The following is a 20,108-nucleotide window of genomic DNA, read 5'->3' as shown; positions in this document are numbered from 1 at the left end:
ATATAATATTATACACAAGAGATACCAAAAATTCCAACAGAAAACTTCTAGATACTATCAACAAATTGAACAAAGTGTCAGAATAAGAAGTTAGTTTACTGAAAATCAATAGCCTTTTTATATGACCGTAATAAATATGTTACGAAGGAGATTTTACACACACTCCTATCCATACTAGTTTAAAAAATATTAAGTAATAAAGCTAACCAAGGATATAAAAGATCTTGTGGTGGTTTGAAAAAAAAATGACCCCCAAAGGGAATGGCATTATTAGGAAGTGTGGCCTTGTTGGAGTGTTTCAGTGTGGGGGCAGGCTTTGAGGTCTCTTTTTCTTATTCTTCCCTCAGCATGACAGGGGAGTTGACTTCTTGTTGCCTCCAAGATAAGGCACTTTTAGCTTCAGCATATCTACCTGCGTGTTCCCATGTTCCCCTTCATGATCATAACAGACTGGTCCTCTGAAACTGTAAACAAACTATCCTCAATTAAATGTTTTCTTGATAAGAGTTGCCGTGGTAATGGTTTCTTCACAGGAATAGTAAACCCTAACTAAGACAGAAATTGGTACCAGGAGTGGGGCTTAGTTGTGATCGGCCTGACCATGTGTTCGTTTGGAGGAATTTAGACTTTAGTGCGTTGGGTGAGGAAAGCACTGGAATGATTTAAGCACTGCTTAATAGGCATTACTAGTAGAGCATGGAAGACAGTGGAGCTGATTATGATTTGAAATGCTGAGAGCTGTTCAGAAAAGAATTTTAGCATATTGTCTAGTGATATTTTGGTGAAGGGAGTCACTGCTTTTTGCTTTTGTCTGAAGCTAAAGTGAAGAGTTTTGGATTAATTACATTGGGAGAAGAAACAGCCTAATATAGACTTTGTCATGTGGATATGTGTGATAACTTTAATGAAGATATATTATTACAAGGAGCAAACTGAGCAAGGCAAAATATTTGAGAAGGAAAAGAACACCAGAAAGTGGAATGGAGCTAAGTTCTTTGTCCAAGGAGATAAACAGATTAAGAAATGGAATAAAGGGAGTGGTGACCTCGGGAGAAGATCCCACTCAGCTAAGTTTCCAACTTGTGGAAAGGAATTAAATAAAAGCTTAGAGCTGGGTATGGTGGTACATGCCTTTAATTTTAACACAGAAAAGACAGAGGCGGGTGGATCTCTGAGTTTGAGGCCAGCCTGGTCTAAAGAGCAAGTTCAAGGACAGCCATGTTAGGCAGTAAAGAAATAAAAGAAAGCTGGGGAAGATTTAATTAAACAAGGAAGCCATGTTCTAGCCTGTAGTGGCATTTCAAATGTATTTTAATAAAGACTGGCTCAAGATCTGAGAGTAAGACAGTCTTACTGGTCAGCCTTACAGACCAGATTATGGTAACACACACCTTTGATCCCAGTAGCCACCCTAGTTGCCATAGAAATTGGGTGGTGCATGCCTTTAATCCCAGCAGTGCCCACTTTTGATCCTAGCCCTAGAGAGGAATATAAAATGGGACATCACAGCTTTTAGACACAGTCTCTTTCTGAAATTCCAGGAGACAGGATCACCATTTTGGACTGAGGTTCAGGTAAAAGCTAGTAGGTGGATGTTTTGCTTTACAGATCTTCAGGTTGAACCCCAATTTCTGACCCTGAGCTTCACCAGCCCCAGCAAGCAGCAGAAATTGGCCATGTGGTTCTGGATTTAGATTTAAAGATAGAAAAATGGGTTATTGAAGTTGCCTTCATGCCTAAGAACAGCCACTGAGGCCAGGCATTTGTCAGAGGTTGGCTGAGGCTAGGCATTTGTTGGAGGTGTCCCTGAATATAGACCTAGTAGAGAGGCCATTGCATGAAGCTACAAAGGTGAAGCCTGCCTTGCCTTGGAGAAGCCAAGATGTTAGAGATAACAGAGTTGTGGGACACCTGCCCAGGAAAGCTGCTAACAGAAAGACAAACAGTCCAAGAAAAGTGTGTTGCAGTCAACAAAGCTTAACTAAGTTGGAGATGTGGAGAGTGTTTTGACATTAGACATGGAGATGCAGTGTTTGGAGTTTGCCCAGCTGGCTTTGGGTCTTGCTTTGATCCTGTGTTTCTTTGCTATGCTCCCTTCCGTGCACTTTGGAATGGTAATGCATATCCTAGGACATTACATGTTGGAAATATGTGATATGCTTTTTGATTTTGATTTTTATAGGTGATTACAGTTAAGAGATTGCCATGGGTTGCAGAAGAAACTTTGAGCTTTGAATAAGTTTGAAACTATTTTAGACTTGGGTACTTTTGAAGCTGGATTGACTGCATTTATTTTATGATAAGTGGAATGAGGTGTTTTACAAGAAAATGGCCACGAAAGTGCATGGCACTACTAGGAGGTGTGGTCTTGTTGAAGGAAGTGTGTCACTGTGTGAGCAGGCTTTGAGGTCTCTTTTCCTCAGGCTTCCCTCAGCATGACAGGGGAGTTGATTTCCTGTTGCCTGCAAGATACAGCACTCTCAACTCCAGCACCATATCTGCCTGCATACCGCCATGCTTTGCTCCATGATCATAATGGACAGAACCTCTGAAACTGTAAGTGAGCCACCCTCAGTTAAATGTTTTCTTCATACGAGCTGCTGTGGTCATCGTGTTGCTTCACAGCAGTAGTAAACCCTAACTAAGACAGATCTCTAAGACAAAAACTTTAGATCTCTGTAAAAGATTGAGAAAGACACTAGAAAAAGGGAGACAAACCCCATGCTCATGGATTGGTGGAGTTAATATTATGAAATGACCATTTTCTTAAAAAGCAATTTACAGGTTCTATTCAAAATCAGTCAAAACACTCATATTTCAGTCCCTCCCGGAAATATAAAAACTATCTGAAAACTCATATGGAACCACAAAAGACTAAGGATGGCCAAAACAGCCCTGTGCAAAAAGAACAATGCTGGCAGGAATCACCATTCCAGATCTCAAAATAAACATAGAGCCATAGCAATAAAATCAATATGGCAGTGGAACAGAAGATGTGTATACCAACAAAACAAACATGTGTTCACATTTGTCAAACATGTACTTGTGTTTGTTCTTATACTTGAAGAGCATACACTGGAGAAAAGGTAGCGTTTTCAAGACCTGGTGCTGGGAAAACTGGATGTCCACATTAAGCCTGTATTTGTTACTTTACAGAAACACTCCAAAATGGATCGATGATGTGAACCATGAGACAATGAAGCTGTCGGAAGAAAATAGAAAGTCCCTACAAGATAGAGTTCAGGAAAGAACTTCCTTACTATACCTCCCTTCCCCCAAAATGAAGGCCAACAATTGCAAATTGGGACTTTATAAAACTAAAATGCTTTTGTATCCTCAAGGTAACAGTCATCTAAAGAGAAAGCCCACATAGTAGGAGAGAATCTTTGCCAGCTGTCCATATGACATTAAGAGTGACATCAGACTATATAAAGAACTCAGATAACAAATGAACCAATTAAATCACAAACTAGGGATCTGAAAAGAATTTTTTTCCAAAGAGTATGGCTAGAAAATATGTTAAAATTGCTCATCATCATTATTAATCAGGGAAATGCAGGTAAAAATGACCCTGAGATTTCATCTTACCTCAGATGTAGAAGGTCAACAAAATGGCCCACAACAAATGTTAGTGAGGTTGTGAGAAAAGAGGAATCCTTTTACACTGGTGATGGGATTTTGAACCAGTACAATCACTATGGAAACCAGTGGAGAGGTGTCTCAAAAAATTAAAAATAAATTTACCATATGATCAAACTATACCATTGCTTGGCATATGCCTGAATGAATGGACATTCTATTCCACAAGCACTTGCTCATCTACCTTCATTGCTGTCATATTCACAATAACTAGGGAAAAGTAGCAATCTAAATGCCCTGCAGTAGATGAATGAATAAGGAGAATGTTGTATATACATAACGTAATATAAGTCAGCTGCAAAGAAAAATGTAATCATGACATTCTCAGGAAAATGGATGGACTTAGGAAAGTTTATACTGAGTGAAGTGACCCAGATCTAGAAAAATAAACACTGTATGTGCTCCCTCTTCTGCAGCTCCTAGCTCCAAATCCTCAGGGATGGGTACACCACCTGGAGTAACTCCAGAAGAAGAGGCTGCTAGCTGGGCATAAGGGCATATGGCTTTAATCCCAGCATGCGGTGGCAGGGAGGCAAAGGTCTCTGTGAGTTCCAGTCCAGCCTGGTCTACAAAGCGAGTTGCAGTACAGCTAGTGTGGTTACACAGAGAAACCCTGTCTCAAAAGACCAAACAAGAGGGAACTATTGGAAGAAGTGGTAGAGAAAGGACTAACAGGATACTAGAGAGAAATGGGCCAGAGGTTATTTGGGGAGGGAGTAGGGAGGTCAATACAGAAGGGGGGTGATGGGGAGGGAAAAACAATAACACTATGAATGTTGAAAAGCCATAAGGAACCATATATTTTATTTACCTAAAATTGCTTTTTTTCTAAAAAAGTGAAGTTATGCCACTTAGGTAGACAATGCTACCTACCTCCAGGTGCCACAGATGAAACACCTCCATCACCAGGCATGAAAAACCTTTCAAGTTGCTGATCAGGAGAGTGCAAGAAACTCCCTAAACAATATAGTCTACTTCCATTGCCTTTGGCTGTCTCCATGAAGCCGAAGGTAACCTCTGTTGCTAAAGACAACATGCGTTTCAGACACAGTATGAAGGATTTGAACTGGATCTGACACTAACTCCCCTTTCCCGAGGACCAGACAGTATGCGCTTCAGACTCAGTATGAAGGGTTTGAACTGGGTCCAACACAAACACCTCTTTCCTGAGGACTAGCTTTTGTAACACCAGAAGATGCTATGCAAGCTGCTGAGGAAGGGAAGCGGTCAGTAGTCTGACCAAGTTTCCATGCTTACAAATGACAATGACTAGTAAAGGAAGATGGCTCTTAAGATGCAGTAGTGACACTCACATCTTAGCTGTAACCAACCACTGTCCAGTCGGATGGCACACTTAACGTGAGGGAAATTGTGCCTGCTGTGGAAACCTACCCAATTTCTCAGTGTTTGTGAAGTCATGGATCTTAAAGAACCTTCTAACACCAGCTGACTAATCCAACTTATGTGTTCTAAATATTTATATTTATACCCACAAACAAGTGTAGCTCTCACATTTCATCAAAGAAGCTTCTCTTTGTAGCAGACAGAACCACTACAAAGTACTATGACTGGTCCAAATACAGCTGATCATGGGCTACCTAGACCCAGTTGCTATATCTAGAACACAACTCCTGCATCTAAGGCTTGGGAATAAAGGAAGATGGGCAGAGAGATTGTAAAGGATGATCAGAAAATGAGACTGTTTTCTCGAAGTGAAAGGGAAGCTATAGTAACGATATCTCAATATTATGCCTCCCTAAACAGGAGCTGAACAATGACAGCACCCACAGAAATGCTACTATGGAAGAAGGAAATGCCATGGTGCTCACCCCCAGACAAAGAGCTACAGAGCAACTTAGAACTGCAGAGAGAGAGAGAGAGAGAGAGAGAGAGAGAGAGAGAGAGAGAGAGAGAGAGAGAGAGAGAGAGAGAATTTTCATCCCTAGGTATGAGGTCCCTAATTGGCTATCCAGTTCTAAGTGAGCATCCCGGTTCTAAGTGAACACTACATAGGTTCAGCAAGCTCTACTTAGATTTCTATGCATTCACATGTAAGAAAAAAGGGAACATAAATATGGGAGGGAAGAGATTGGGGATACAGGGAAGTGATAGGAGGGAAGAAAGAGGAGGAGATAATGATTATATTTCAATTAAAAATAAAACTAATGAAATAGATAAATAACCTTTACAAAAGGATAAATATGCTAACTCTAATATGCAGAGACTAGATATAAAGAGACCGCCAACGACTCTGTTTTCTAAGATAGGCAAGAAGGAGAAGAAGGCATGAAGTGTTTATAAACTCCAATGGCTTTGAATTACTACCAGAAGGAACTCTCTTTCGATTCTATAAATTTGACAGAATTCATAACCAGACAAGTTTTTAAAGATTATTCAGGTTAGCATCTTAGTGACAGCAGGACTGTAGGCGTCTTTTATATAGGCAAGGTGTCCATATGTGTGAGCAAGGTAAAAGTCTGGCTTTATACACACCGAGTCACTCTGACACATGGGCTGTGGACAGCGTTCCTGTTTGAACACTGCCAAGTTGATGGCAGGAGTGAGAGTAGAATTATGCAGGTCTCTCACATTTCTCTCCTTCTCTCCAACCAGCTCCATTTTGTTCACACAAGAAACTCTCCAAGCATTATCTGACAACATTACACACCGAGCTTGTGTTACACACTTATCTTTTGTCTTAATATCACCAAATGTGTCTACAGCAATTCAGAAATCCCCTTCATCTCAGAAGCATGCAAATCTGGTTCTTTGAACCAATAAAACTATTAAGACGCAAGAATTAGTGATTCTAGCTTTTTAAAACTCTCTATAAAAACATTTTACAAATCCCTTCCCAGTGTAGATAGGCAGGTTTCACACACACACACACACACACACACACACACACACATACACACACAGAGAGAGAGAGAGAGAGAGAGAGAGAGAGAGAGAGAGAGAGAGAGACAGAGACAGAGACAGAGACAGACAGACACACAGACAGACACACAGAGAGAGGCAAAGGAAATGTAGTCCTTCCCTGACAGAATTTCTATGCTTCCCAGTTTCACTTCCTTTGACACAAATGTCACATAGGAAGGACCTTGTGTGGAAACAAACCCATGCAACCGCACACTGAGGTGAGGCAGGGCCAGCCCCACTGCAGCTGACTTGGGAACCACTAACAGTTGCCTTGCTTGAGAAATGTGTCAGATAAAGTTCCTACCTGATTCCAGACCATGAATCAAGTGAAGTGAGCACACCAAATAAAGTGCTTCCTAGGGCTTGGGTCTGATTTCTCTGCACACCCGGGCATGCTCACAGACCACCCACACACTGCAGAGAGACTGTGGGAGCTTGGCTGTCTTAGTCTTTGGACAACAGAGCTCTCTGTGCTCTGTTGTTTGATGTCAAAGAGGATTCAGGAGCAGAGAAGCCCAGCTCACTTGGTGGTTGCTGACAGTACAGCTATGGGGATTGTACTCTCCTCCAATTCACAACAGGATTAAATGGGACCCTTCTTAGACATCTGCTGCTTATCTCCCTACGTCACCTTCCTCTCCTTCTTTGCTGTCTGACTGGAAAGTGACCCCTACTTACACTGAATTCATACAGTACTTGCTGTTTATCTGGATCCCTCAGCACCTCCAAGCTCTTTTGGTTTCAGCTTCAGAAGCAGCTCTTTGAGTGAAGCAGCAGTTCAAACCTATACAGTAGAATATTGCAAGACTTGTGCCCAGCTCTGCTGTATCCTGACTGAATGATTGTTAGCAAGTTACTTAGCATCTATTGAGTCTCAGTATCTTCAGCTATAGTGACTGCCTTATAAAATTCTCTTGAGGATAAAATAAGATAAAGTCTTCAAGGCAGTTGATATAATGCTTGGCATGTAAATTACAGAGATTAAAAACTAATTCACGACATGGCTCAAAATTCAGACCACCTACATTCAAAGTCTGACTTCACCACAACTAAGTTGTGTGCTTTTGCTCATGACTGAGCTGCTCGGTGCTGGGCATAGTGATTTGTTGTGTGCTTTTGCACACGACTTAGCTGCTCAGTGCTGGGCATAGTGATTTGTATGCTGTCAAATGGTTGGGTTGTCCACTCATCAAGTTGACATTTGTTTGCCTATTTTCATTCCAAATATCAAGTTTTGGGTTTGGACTTTTTTTGAATATGCAAGGAGGAGCTTTATTTCAGAGAATGAAATGGTTACATTTGCATTCAAGGAGGATTGTTTCATTATATGTCCCAAGGAAAAACTGAGTAGACATGCAAAAAATAGGGTGTACAGTTTTGAGGTTTTTTTTATATTTGTTAAAAATCAGGTCTGTGCAGGGATTAAAGTGTGCACCACTATGCCCAACCTAGTTATAGGGTTTTTAATAAAGCAGATATAGCAGATGTAAGATTGATAAATATATACATAGAAAAGTGGACTTTCTTGCTGAAGGACTGGGTCAGGAAGATGAGGGAAAAGTTAGTTGTGCTGCTGATGAAAGTTTGACATTAGGTCCTGGGGTGTACTACAATGTCTTCTACATTCAGCTAACAGAGTAGGCAAAAGAGGATTGGGCTATATGGAATGATGAGTTCATGACTAGTTTGAAATTCTCTGGGACACCTGTATGAATCTGTTTGATGTAAAAAGTAGAATTAGGAGGGAGATTGAGTAGGAGATAGAGCTCCCAACACTGTAGTCAAATCTATACCCATGGAGAACTCTGGGTCCGTGAGTGCATCAAGCAGAAGAATGGGAGTCAGTCTACAAGGGTCAGAGAATCTGAAAAGAATAGCAAGAATTCGGTGGGAGGAAGTTGTTTCTGAAAGTACAGGGAAGAAAACCAAACTGGCGGAACCAGAGGTCAGTTAAAAGTACCCACAGGACTTGAAAAGTAGGAAATTAATGGTGACTACAATTAGAAAAGTTTCCTGCATAGAATGGTCTGGCTGTTTGTTACAGAGAACATGTTAATTAATAAGTACAGCTATCTGAATGGAGAATTAACCCCCAAACTTCAGAGAAATGTGAACAAAAATGAATGTGTATAAAGAAGAGAGTCATAGATTACTAAATACCTCTAAAATAGAGGAATAACTATATTATTTTTAATACAAATGTCATAAGAACACAAGTCAAGTTTGTCCCATCAGCACTAATTCTTACCTGGAGAGACCAGTCCATACAAGTGACCACTCGATGCTTGGACCAATGTTCATCATAGAACTGACGATAGAAGGAAAGATTGGCTCCAGCCTGCACATCCCTAAGGGAGTTTAAATAGTAGAGGTAAAGTGAGCTTTCAGAACAGTTTTGGCTCTGTCAGGTCCTAGTGAAGCAAAAGCATATAATACTCTCAGAAGGCAGAAGGTCAATCTAGGCAGCAGCACCTGATCCCGAGTAAATGAATTCAAGATATTCTTCCTTATGAAAAGCTCTTCTGCTGGCTCAGAAAGCTTTCGGCATTTTCTCTGAGATTGGTGTAAAATATCCAAATTGTTTCAGACTTTTATCTTAGTGAGACTTGAGTCATTTTTCTTCCCTTTAGTAGACTCTAGTGTGAAACAGAGTTATCAAAAATTCCCTTGGCCAGCAAGGGGGCTCAGCAGATCAAAATATTTGTCTACAGACCTGATGTCCCAAGTTCAATTCCCTGACCCTATGGTTGAAGGAAACACCAGCTCCCAGAAGGTTTCCTCCCACCTCTACTTGAGTAACCGCACTCTTACACACACTAAGATTAAATTAATAAAATTAAATCTCCCTGCAATTAAAGGATCATAAAACTACAGGGCATTGTTTGATATCAATTTTACCTTGTATGTTATTAGAGCCACAGTGATATATATGCTTCTCTCTGTGAACTGGGATGGGCTATAGTAGCTGTCTCTAGGAGTGGCAGCAGGTGATAATTTCCTCCACGAGACTGGTCTTGTGGAGAGCTGGGCTATCTAGAGAGTGGTCCAGACATCCACGTCAGTCATGGGCTAAAAGATCATTTTGTCTCAGATGACTGGTTGCAGTTTGGCCAGTGTTTATTTGGTTAACGTTCAACTGGCCTTGGTACTGCCTTTGAAGAACTCTGTACTTGCTTTAAGGGTCTGTGCGCTTAAATTGAGTAACCCCTGTTCTGTGCCAGTAGCTACTGAGTGTGCAGAAGAGTCTGCCTAAAGTCCTTCAGTTTCAGCTCAGGAAGCACGTCGCCCTTCCTCCGTTCACTGTAGCCCACTACCCCACCACTGCGCGCCTCTGTAGCTCTTGTTGGGAATGAGCAGTCTGGCTCAGAAAGCCTCCGTCTAAGCTCGGGTCTGCTGACATAGTATGATCTCCCTTTCTTTCCCGTGACTCATACACCTATGGAAGATCCAGCACTCAGGTTCGGGGAAGGGGCGCATGCAGTTTTGTCCCCTTAGAAAACCAGGATGGTACTGGGCCATGTACTAAGATAGGGAGGGGAGACCTTTAAAATTAATGAGTCACTAGAAATGGCTTTTTAAAAGAAAGCAAACATTGGTAGAACATGTAAATTCAAGATCCTGTTTATCTCTTCTGGGCAGTTTAACGATGATCACTTTTGAGAATGTTAGCAAAACACCCTTGTGAAATTCTTTTTCATGCCTCTGGTATGCTCTTTCAGTACCATCAATGCTGATGTCACACTGTGCTTTACAAATGCATTGGATGGAGGCAGAGGAGGAGTGGATGAGGGGGTAAGAGTGCTGGGGGAGGGAACAGGAGGAGAGGAGGGAGGGAACCTGGCTGATAAGCAAAATAAATGAAAAAAATTAATAAAAAGAATTTCAGAAGTAATAATAAAAAAATCAGATCCGGTGCAAAAGGCAAGCGATCCTACTTTCACGTCTTGTCTTCAGACAAAAGGTGTCTGTAGCTACAATGGAACCGTGCTTGTTTCTCAAGTGCCGTGTAAAGCGCCTCCAGATATCCCGTGGGGACGGCTAGTAGTCCCTACCCTTCTAACACGTACACCAGTCGCAGTCACAGAGAAAGTCATATGCAGTCCCCTCCACCCATTTCTTTGGCTACTCTTTGTTTATTTTATATGTAAATATCTTTTTGCCATATGTTTTCTAAAACATACAACACAAACACGATCTTACAGGACCCAAAAGAAGATGAATGTTTCAAACTCTTGTTTCTCACTTCTGTTGTGACCATCTAGAACTCATGTTAGTTTTCTCCAGTTTCCTGTTTGTTTAGTCAAGAAGACACAATCTAGCAGATCTACCACACATCTCTGCGGGCTGCACTGGACACTGCTTTTTCCAAGGACAATGCACATGACTCTGCTTGTCTCTGGTACCTGGCCTGGGCTCCAGATATCAAGTTCAAAAGAATTTCCCAGGGTCACATGATAATTACAGGGAAACGCTAAACCAGAAGTTAAAACCAATGCCCACAGTCAAAGCTGCTTGCTAAGTTCAATCCAGAAATCTGCTAGACTAAATAAATGTGTTTACAATCAGTGAGTAAAGCTGAGCAGGCCGTGGGCTTCTGGGCTAACAGCACTGGAGAGCCTGAGAACGGAAGGTACACGACCAACTTGGACAGCCTTGAGAGACCCCACACCCCAAGAACAGTAAAGGCAACAGAAGCACCAATTCATCACACCGTGTTTTTCCAAATGCATATAAGCAACAAACCCATCTTTCTCCTCCAGCTCTCGACCGCTGTAGTCAAAAAAGATGTCAGAATCCTCAGCGAGTGCTCTTTCAATCACCCGGATTGTTCGATCAAAGAAGATGAGGAATTCCTCTGAGTGCAGGATCTGCTGTTTTTCTTCCTCTGTCAGCTCCCTTGGAGGGGCTTTTTATGCAAGAGAGATTGTTAGGGAAGGAAAAAGGACAATTAATAACTGTTCTATAGAAATCCCACCCATGAAAGAGCTTGCTTATCCAGAAAGATAATGTACAGGAAAGCCAAGTGTTGTTAATCAGGATTAAAACTGTTTTCATGCCAAAGGTGTTGTGGGATATTTTGATTGTACTCTGACGTTCTCAAGACTGCCCAAAAAAGTTATACCTTGAACTGGGGTTGAGCCAGTGACTAGCTGATGGAATTGACCATAAAGAAGACAGCAATTTGCATAGAGTAGACAACCAGGAAGGTAAAGGCAGGGAATAGAGTTTGTGCTTCATTTTGGTTCTGGAAGGAGGGAAAAGATGTGTCTCTTGTGGTGTTTCTGGCTAAGAAGCAAGGTCAGCTGGTTGCTACACAGCTTCTCTGAGGTAGCATGTTTTCACCACAGCCTTTGACTTTTGAGTCTTGTTGATAAATAAAATGATAAAGACTTAATTTAAACCTACATATCACAGCCGTGGCAGAGCTGGGCAGCAGGACAGGAAGCCCCACCAGGCTGAGGGCCGAGGAGCCATGGGACAGTGGTGCTGACTGAGGGTCATGGGCAGCAGACGATAATTAAAGTATCAGAAGATCCATGTGCAGGCACTAAGCTGACAGAAAAACACCAAAATGTGTTTCTAACTATCCTTCCTGAAAGATTTTATGTCTCATCTACTTGCCATTCTGAAGAATTAAAAATAATTACAAATGAGAATAGATTGGCATGTTTTAAGCTATTAATTCTAAATGTTACTTTCTTTCAAACTGAATGGGAAAAAACCCAAACAGGGCAGAAAAATCCATTGTTAAAATTGTACTAATTAGGATCTATCTGCAATACAGTGTGGGAGGCTTTCTGCTCCCCACTAGGTAATTCTGCTTGACTTCCACTGGCTAGCTGGGAAGCTGACATCGCTATGAAAATGTTGACTATGTCCTTCCTAGTCACACAGGGCATCGCTGAAACATTCCATAGTTGCTTTTGTGACTTAGAGTGTTATTTAATTTTACCTTAATCTTATCTGGCTAAATTTGAAGATGCAAAAGAGACAGGGCAATGAGATGACTGCCAGGGTTCCATAGAGTCTAGAAGTCAGCTCGCCTCAGTGTTGGCAGAGGGTCATATAAGCAACTGCTTCAGCAACCCTTTTTGTATACAACTCTAGGGGAGAGGTTAGGAACTCTTCCAGACTGGAGGAGCCTCTAGGGCAGGAATTTTCAGCTGAATCTTTATGGTCTCTAGAAACACTACTTCTACCCTGAGCTGACAGCCAGGGAACACAGTTGGGTTGTCCTTCACTCCTCCAGAAGCCACCTCACAGGAGAGTCAGTGATCAAAATAACAGTTAGGGCCTAGTGAACTTTCTCAGAGTTTCTCGAGACTTCTAAGACATCTCCACAATCAGGGCCAGGTTCTTTCTGACCACATGGTGATAGGAAGGTACAGTCAGCTGTTACATAACATTTTATAGAAGGTGTATTTGACTTGATAAATGATATTCCAAGGTCATTGTCCTGAGAAATCTGGATAGTTAAGAATTCCTTCCGTAGAGCCATGACAGGGGATTTCTCTTTCCACTTTGGTCTCCTGCTTTCTTGCCTCAGATCATGACACTGGAAGTTTGAAGAGACTCAAGACTTTATTTATAATAAAACAAACGAAAGCAAACCAAGAATGATTCTGATGTGGTTGATCCACATTTCAGAAATGCTGTTCAGTTAACAACATGGCAAAATGTGATCCATTAACCACGCAGAAAACCTGAAACCACGATCCACTCATCACCGTTGGCAGCCCCAAACAGAATTAGGAACAGCTCTTTGACATTTAAGGAGCTAGAGCTCTAATGTTGCCAGGTGTGGTGGGACTTTCCAAAATCGCCACCAGGTTCTACTGTGTAGTCTCGTCTGTGAGATGATAACAGTGCTGATATCAAGATTCAGAACTCAGCTTGAGATTCGGGAGAGGCCATTAATAAAGAGAAGAATGCTAAGAAACCAACATTCCCCAGCCACTTACTTCTTATTTATTTCTTATTTATTGAGTTTAAACTTTTAGCAATAGTCCAGTTTAAAACTACACACACACACACACACACACACACACACACACACACCCCAAGTAGATAAGCATTCAATAATAAATGATCAGGATTTATTTTATTTATATATTTTCTAAGCCTTTTGGTGCCACTTGAGTTGTGCCTTCAATGAGTAAAGTAAAACCACTCAATGTGGCCAGGTGAAGCAAAAGCAAATCTGTAAACTGCTAGGTCCCATTTGTTGAGTTAATACTGTTAACAAATTAATTAGCCTCACTGAACAAGGCTAGTGTGCGCCAAGCAGGAAGTCTTTTATAAAGGTTCAGACTTGACCACTGTTCATAGGTGACTTAAGGCATGCTCGAGATTAACCACAGTAGCAGGGACTTCCTCTTGTTGCCCTCCCCACTCTTCTGCCCAGTAGGAGAAAATTGAGAAAGTCTACTCTCTGTTTATCTTTTTGAACCACATCTATTTTACCCTGTATCTCCTCTTGCAAGTCTATTACCTTGAATAAAGAATAGTATCTGTGTAATTTTCTGTAATTCTTTTCTTGCCTACACCTTCTTGTCACTTTGATCTCAGCTCTCAAGACATGCAACCTCTTTTCTGGTAGAAACATAAATGACTGATCAAAGTGTCCCTAGCAGAGGCCGAGTCCAGGTAGGCGAAACAGCCACCTCTCCAGACATTATCTTTAACAATACAATATTTGGCCTGAAATCAAATTGCTGCTGAACCAAAACAAAGGATATACTTTATATCAAGCTTTGATGTCTAAAAGGGATCAAATGACATGATTTGTTTGCACAAAGTAACAGCATGCATGTGCAGATGAGCATTTTCAAAAACTGACAAACAATATCCAACCTAGAAAGTAAATACAAATCACAGCTATTTTTAATTAAAACCAATCTCTTATTGCTTAAAAATATTTAAATTGGTAAGTGTTATTACAATATAATGAGAGCATAATGGAGTATCCAGGATCCACAATCAAAAGATACACTGCAAAATAAAACCTCTTGGACAAAAAAAAATAGAGTCCTAGTTAATGGACTTCATAGTGCTTCAAGTACAGAGATCTAAAAGGATGAGCAGTGTTTTCTTTCCAGATGAGCCCCAAATTCTCCTCAGAATACTCTTCCTGCAGCTTTTGTCTGTCCCTTACACCTAATGAATTATATATAATGCATAATATATATATAATAATATATTATGATCGTAAAGAACTATATATATCAATTATATGTTATATATATTTAAAAAGATGTTTGATGTATGTGAAAAAGGTAGAAATTAATTTAGAATCAAAGCCACATTAGAGCAAAGTGTGGGTATGGATTAGATAATATTTCATTTGGCCTCCTAACACAAAACATGGAGAATCCCTTTCAGGAGCTGATGGCTAACAATGCTTTATCCACTTTTGAAAGAAGAATCTCCATGAAAAGTAGACTGTAGATATGACTTACATGGTATCCAATGAGCAAGACAATTTATAAACTTACCCCATTACATTTCGCTTGAATAACATGTATGTGAAAGAGATGCATCAGACTCATGAAATGCTTAAAAACTTAAAATAAAAATTTAGAAATTATATGAATTTTTGACCTGTAAGATTAAAATCTAGTATAAACTTTATTTAGAATCTCCTTTTATTATTCAATTATATAAATGTTAATGTTGCTTAGTCTTACATATGAAGTACATTTTTATGTCCCTTTTAAAATGGTTCTGTCATATTGGCCATGTTTTCTTCACTTTTCTGATATGAACTTAGCTTCTCCTTCATTGGTCCCATTCACTGTATTCTCCAGCTCTTGTTTGCTAGGGTTCTAGAACATTTACCTCTACAAAGACAAATTGCACGTAATGAAGCTCATACTTTATCCTGAATATTTTAATTTTATTTTGTGCTTGCTTACATATGTACGTGTCCTGTGGGGTGTGTGTGCGTGCGTGTGTGTATGTGTGTGTGCAGGTCAGAAGTCAATATTAGGTGTCTTGATCACTTTTCCATTTTGGGGGCATCTCAACCTCTTCAGTTGTCTAGGTTGGCCACCCAGCTCCTGGATCTGCTCGTCTCTGCCTCCCCAGTGCTGGGATTATTGACAAGAACCTGGCTTTTCACATGGGCACTAGAACCCAGACTCAGGATGAGTTTGCATTGCATATCACTCATTGACTAAGCCATCCCCCCAGCTCCTTAATCTTGCTTTTAAATTGAGATTTCCATTTGTAAAATACCTAATTCATAAATAGCCTGCCTTGTTTTCAATCCATCATTACGATGGAATATAAAATCACGGTGTTTAAAAGATATTTTTTGTAAGAGTATCTAAAAGATAAAAATAGGTAACGCATGTAGCCAATGAAAACATCAGCTGCAATTGGGGCAATGTCCCTAATGGAAATTTTACAGTACAGTCAGTTCATAAACAGCAGCAGGGCACCAAATGAAACTAAAGCAGACAGACTTTTGTCTCTGAAGTTAACGCGAGGCTTACGGCTTAGTCTGAATTTACAGGAGTGAGGACTCCAATCCTCTTATTCTGACTAACAGGGACAGTTCCCAAGTTCTGATGAAAAGTTGAAGAGTTGACTGCAAGTTTGTATATTTTTTTCTGCAATAAAATGCATCTGGCAAAATAGCAAATCAAAACTATGTTTCTTTATACTTAGTGCATTTTGGTGTCAGATGGAGAAATATGTAAAAAAAGAGTGCATAGTGCATATTGAAATTCTTTCTATCTCTGTTTTAATTCAAGAAGGAAGAGGGGGAGTAGGAATGAAAGAAAAGAAAGAAAGGGAGGGAGGGAGGGAGGAAGGGAGGAAGGAAAGAAGAAAGGAAGGAAGGAAGGAAGGAAGGAAGGAAGGAAGGAAGAAAGGAAGGAAGGAAGAAAAAAGTTTCCTAAAATGTGTTCCCTGGTTTGAAAATGTGTTTGTCAAGTTTTTTTTAGCCCAGAGCACATTTTTATGGGTGAGAACTAAGCCCCTAAAGGCAGGGTTCCCCATGGAAGTGCTGACACAGCCCTAACTTCTGTAGCAGTCCTGTGAATGGCGCCACAATTAGATCGGGTAGAGAGTCTTCTAAAAGTTTGCAAAATACTGTCCTGTTTTTTTTTTTTTTTTTTTTTTTTTTTTTTTTTTAAGCCAGATAGTTTGATGCCAACATAAACAGGGTTTTAACCCATTATGTGCTAATTTGCAGAAACGCCATTATGGAGAATGAGGCACGCTGTGCTGTGGTAACAGGAAATGTTCTTTCAAACTTCTTTCTGACTTTTAGTATGGCTTTAATCAATTCCATAAAGCACGGAGAGCAGTTAAAACTGAAGAGTGTTTTTGCTTGGAACTTAAGAAGGAGGTGCTTGGCTTTGCCAGGAAGATGGTTTGGGGATTGGGTTTGGGGGTGGGGTGGCAGTGGGGAATCCCTGCCAAGGCCTACAAGAACTCCATGGTTGTGTGTTACTGGGCATGTTTTAAGCTGTTCTGCAAAAGGAAGCGAATGCATTTCAATAGATCCTGGCTTATTGTGTCCCTGACTGTACCCGTGATAGCAGCATTCACTTCTCTGCCTTTTAAAAAAAGATGTTTTGAGTAGAAGTTTAAGCGTGGCATCACTCACTCTGAATCTGTTTAGGGTAAACCTGATTCCTTATATGGATGTGACTGCTGAGATCTTGAATCTTTTTCCTGTCCCCAGTCACTCCTGAAATCCCCTCCTAGACACCTGAAGGTGGGCGTGATAATCGCCCTACTGATGGTTCTTTGAAACAGAAAAAGCTGTTTGCACCTTTTGATTTCAAAGCTATGGGCTACAGCAACATTGAGCTCAGGGAGCTAGAACACACAAGGCTCTAACCTCATGGGGAGCAAACAGCTACAGACCGTGTACTGTAAGGCAAGGCCACCAATAATACTTTGGCAAACTCCTATACAGCGCTTATTTTGTGCCAAGTTGTTCCATATTAGCCCCTTTGAATCTTATGTAAAAACACAAACTTGGGAGGTAGGTATTATCTCTGCTTGCCAGATGAGGAAACCAGGGCCAAAAGAAAGAAAGTCAACCAAGTTAGTCATTATAGACCATGCAGAGCCAAGATTCGATCCAGGTATCCTGGCTGCAGACGCCTTTCTTGTCCTCACTGTTTTACATTTGCTTTTCTATAACTGAGTTTGCATAAATAGAGTCAAAACAAAATTGGACACACGTGCAAAACTCAAATAGACCTTATCAGGAGGCAATTTTTATTTTTTTTAGATTTATTTTCATTTTATTTGTAAGAGTGTTTTGCTTGCATGTATGTCTGTGTACTTGTGTGATTGTTGCTCACAGAGGCCAGAAGAAAGTGCTGAATCCCCTATAACTGGAGTTACGGATGGTTGTGAGCTGCTATGCAGGTGCTGAGAATCGAACTCTGGTCCTCAGGAAGAGCAACAAAGTTCAGCCACTGAACCTTCTCTCCAGGCTCAGAAGACAATTTTTAAAAGTTAAGAAATCTCTCCCCATTTGGTCTGAGCACCTCTGAGTATGCATGGATGTCATCTGTGGGGACTCTTCAGACTAGATGGATTTTTCTCATGAGAATACAAGCAGCTGGAGCAAGCACATGGGCTCAAGACACACGTTCCTTCAAAACTCTCCCATCGAGCCCTTGTCACTCACCCAGCCAGAGTCACGGTAACCTTTAAAATTTTAAATATTAACTGAGATGCTTTTAGACTTATGTTGATCTGTACTTGAGGAGCCTAGTTGAATGTTTAGGAGAACCTTCCAACCTGCACTCACCATTTTTCAGCAATAATGACAACTCAAAATCTCTCTGTCCCAATGGATAAGAGTCTTGATGTAGTAAAAGAAAAAAAGTCTAAGGAAATGTCATGAAGATGGCATTGTAGTATAACATAGAGTTATAGAGTCAACCTAATTCTTGGCTCATGCAAGATTCAACCTATCTCTTAGCTCATGTACTTATAAGTAAATTATGCATCCTATAGCAGGTTCTTGCATCTTCCTCATCTTAGCTCCCAGCCTGTACAATAGGGATAGCAATAGTCTATGCCTCCAAAGGACATTTTGAACAGCAGACATCATATTTTCAACTGCTTCGAAGAGAGGTAAGTAGACTGGAAGCCATTAGTCTATGCTAGTTTTTATTTTGTTTTTTCTTCCCTTCCAATGCTGGAATTGGAACCAAGGGCATTGCTTACTACAAAAGTGCTCTACGGCTGAACCCAATCCTCAGTGCTAGTAACTGTTATTGCTCACGTATGTGCAAGGTTTTTTGCCCTAATATGGGCAGAGTTCTGGAAGAACACTTTGAACTGTAGTAATTGCTGATAATGTTTCCATGTAGAGCACATGTAAAACTTGAGAATTAATTGATAAAATAATTGCATTCGCCCCTTCCTCCTCATGATTATCTTTCATGGTCTAACATGACAACTGAGAGTTTTTCTTATTTTTATCTCTAAAATATTTAATAACCACTTAACTGGAGTTGTCATTGGCACTGAAGTTGGTTCCATGTCATTTGCTTACGTCTGTTTAAAAACAACTAATTCTTGCCCTGCAGAGTCCAGTGTACGATGTAAATGTATTGAGTGTCTAACAAAGTCCTATGCAAAAGGGGTGTGAGTTTAAGCTTGACTTCTTCTATCATCTTTTAGTTTGTAAAAGACAACAAAAACCCAAAGTAATTGCCCAGTATAACCCCTGACCATACCTTCCTTCACCTCCTGCTTTTTGTCTTGATTTTCCAGCTCAGAGTCCTGGCCAATTTTGGGTTCCACCATCTCCTCATCTTCCTCATCCTCTAGAAAGAAGGAAGAGAAAAGCACGATATTTTCATCTTGAAATCAAAGTCTTTGACTGATGGTGGGAGGTAGACTAAAGGGCAAAGTTGCAGCCATTTAGGGCAACTTCTAAGCAAATCACTTCACAGAAAATGCCAGACAAATGTTCATGAATATATGAATAAATTATCTTCCAAATGGACCTCTTTGAAAGTCTCCCAACCTGCTGGGAAAACCGCACCGAGCAGGCACCTGTTATGATCCCCCCCCCAGACTCTGACCACATGGGATGTCTTGAGATTGCCTCCTTGACCTCCGAAGCTTCCTTGGAGATGGCCCAGGAACAGGTCTGAAAATGTTTCCACCTGGAGCACTTGCCAAGCAAGGGACACCTGCTTCCCAGATGACTCATTTCCAGTTTCACTTTTGCCAAATCAATTTGCTTTTGACCTACAGGAAAGGGTTAAATACGGGTCTAACCCCAGGTCAAATGCCATTGGCAAGTAAACAACCAGAGATAGACCCCCAAAGTCAATGCCACTGGTCTGGGAGAAAACAACCCATCCCAAATGGCATTTGTACATTTACAATAGTTCATGCATTAATGTGTATTTAATGAGCACGAACAAATGGACCCAGCCAACTGCCATAGCCAGATGTTACCGTGCCCTTTCTGCTCTATGCAAATGTGGGTCTCTCCACCTGCCTCCCTCAGAGGAATGCTTGGGATCACTGCCCAAAACACAGGAGTTAGGAAA

At 40.8% G+C, this 20,108-nt stretch overlaps 1 protein-coding gene across 1 annotated transcript in view; it reads right to left on the bottom strand.

The window, feature by feature from the left end:
• Positions 1-20,108, bottom strand: part of Dync1i1 (dynein cytoplasmic 1 intermediate chain 1) — a 320,890-nt gene that overhangs the window by 118,154 nt on the left and 182,628 nt on the right. The window contains exons 6-8 of the mRNA XM_038318765.1: positions 19,281-19,370; positions 11,305-11,467; positions 8,810-8,909 (exon numbers count right to left, since the gene is read on the bottom strand). Coding sequence (XP_038174693.1) covers positions 8,810-8,909; positions 11,305-11,467; positions 19,281-19,370 — 353 coding nt within the window. The remainder of the gene's footprint in view (positions 1-8,809; positions 8,910-11,304; positions 11,468-19,280; positions 19,371-20,108) is intronic.

This window comes from Arvicola amphibius, chromosome 2 (genome assembly GCF_903992535.2).
Source record: "Arvicola amphibius chromosome 2, mArvAmp1.2, whole genome shotgun sequence".
NCBI lineage: Eukaryota > Metazoa > Chordata > Mammalia > Rodentia > Cricetidae > Arvicola > Arvicola amphibius.
This window is presented reverse-complemented; position numbering and strand designations above follow the sequence as displayed.